The sequence below is a fragment of the Tachyglossus aculeatus genome, chromosome 21 (genome assembly GCF_015852505.1).
Source record: "Tachyglossus aculeatus isolate mTacAcu1 chromosome 21, mTacAcu1.pri, whole genome shotgun sequence".
Taxonomy (NCBI): domain Eukaryota; kingdom Metazoa; phylum Chordata; class Mammalia; order Monotremata; family Tachyglossidae; genus Tachyglossus; species Tachyglossus aculeatus.
In genome coordinates, this window is record NC_052086.1 from 83893818 (window position 1) to 83895501 (window position 1684).

The following is a 1684-nucleotide window of genomic DNA, read 5'->3' on the forward strand; positions in this document are numbered from 1 at the left end:
TAAGTGCTGAGACAGATTCAAGTTAATCAGTTTGGACACAGTCCTCTGACCCACTTGGGGCTCCCAGACTAAAAGTAGGAGGGAGTAGGATTTAATCCTCATTTTACAGTTGAGGAAATTGAGGCACAGAGAAGTTAAGTGACTTACCCAAGGTATCACAGCAAGCAACTGACAGAGCTGGGATTAAAATGCAGTCCTCAGATTCCCAGGCCGGTACTCTTTCCATTAGGCCTTACTGCTTTTCTTACTGTGTGCAGAACACTGTACTAAGTTCTTGAGAGAGCACAATATGATAGGATTGGCAAATATGATCCCTGTCCTCAAAGAGTTTCCAGTCTAAAATTAATGATAGAAGGGATGTAAAGGCTACAGGGGAAGGGATTGAGAGGAACAGTACATAGCAGTAGATTTCAGCAGATATGGGGAAGAGGAAAATTGGTAAATCTGCTTTAGCATCTGGCTCCAACTATGCTTTATTACTTCCTTTCCAGTGGTACAAACATTACGATTTGCATCAAATTTCTTTCCTTGTCACTTTCCTGCTCCACAGCCTCTTTATGGCATTCTTCACCTCCACATTTCGCAGAGTGTAGATCAGGGGATTCAACATAGGGGTAATAATGGTATAGAACAAAGCCACCATCTTGTCCTCTGAAAAGGTGGTGGAAGGTCGCATGTAGATGAAGATGCAAGGCCCAAAAAACAAGATCACCACCAAGATGTGGGAGGCGCAGGTGGAGAGGGCTTTGCGTCTCCCTTCTGATGAGTGGGAGGTGAGAGAGAGCAAGATGGTGGTGTAGGATACAACGAGGATAACAAAACAGCTCAAAGAAATCATCCCACTGTTGGCTACTACAATGACCCCTACAATATAGGTGTCCGTGCAGGCGAGTTTCAATAATGGGTGGACATCGCAGAAATAGTGGTCAATCTCATTGGGGCCACAGAAGGGGAGCCAGGCTATAAGGAGGGTCTGGACTATAGAATGGACCAAACCTCCAAACCAGGAGCTCACCACCAGAATGCTACACATTCGACGGTTCATGATGACAGTGTAGTGCAAGGGCTTACAGATGGCCACATAGCGGTCGTAGGCCATCGCTGTAAGGAGGAAGATCTCTGTACAACCTAAGAAATGTACTCCGAAGAGCTGAGCCATGCACCCTATGAAGGAGATGACTTTGACCTTGGCTTGGAAATCCACAATCAACTTTGGAGCTGTGACCGAGGAATAGCAGACGTCTATAAAGGATAAGTAGCTGAGGAAGAAATACATAGGGGAGTTGAGATTTGAACTGCCCTTGATGGTCACTATAATGAGGAGATTCCCTATAATGATCATCTTATAAAACAGTAAAAACAACACGAAATACACTTGCTGTTCCACCTCATTCTGAGAAAGACCCATGAGGACAAATTTTGTGATGTTATTTTCCATTTAATCTTTGAACAGGAACCAGATGAACAAAAGTGTGTTACTTCACCTGAAGGGAGAGAGCATAAGCAATGTAAATTACCAAAGGCCATATGGATACAAATATTCATATTTTAAGGACTACTCCAAAACAATTTCATCATCATCATCATCAATCAATCGTATTTATTGAGCGCTTACTATGTGCAGAGCACTGTACTAAGCGCTTGGGAAGTACAAATTGGCATCACATAGAGACAGTCCCTACCC

At 43.5% G+C, this 1684-nt stretch overlaps 1 protein-coding gene across 1 annotated transcript; it reads right to left on the minus strand.

Annotated features, from left to right (window-relative positions):
• Window positions 1-514: 514 nt before the first annotated feature.
• On the minus strand, window positions 515-1438 carry LOC119942185 (olfactory receptor 4S2-like). The gene has a single exon (XM_038762829.1). It carries the CDS (start codon window positions 1436-1438, stop codon window positions 515-517), a length of 924 nt encoding a protein of 307 aa, XP_038618757.1.
• Window positions 1439-1684: the final 246 nt, after the last annotated feature.

Bases quoted from the DNA above. Each gene is read 5' to 3' on its own strand.
- LOC119942185 (XM_038762829.1), bottom strand. From the start codon at position 1,438: ATGGAAAATAACATCACAAAATTTGTCCTCATGGGTCTTTCTCAGAAT.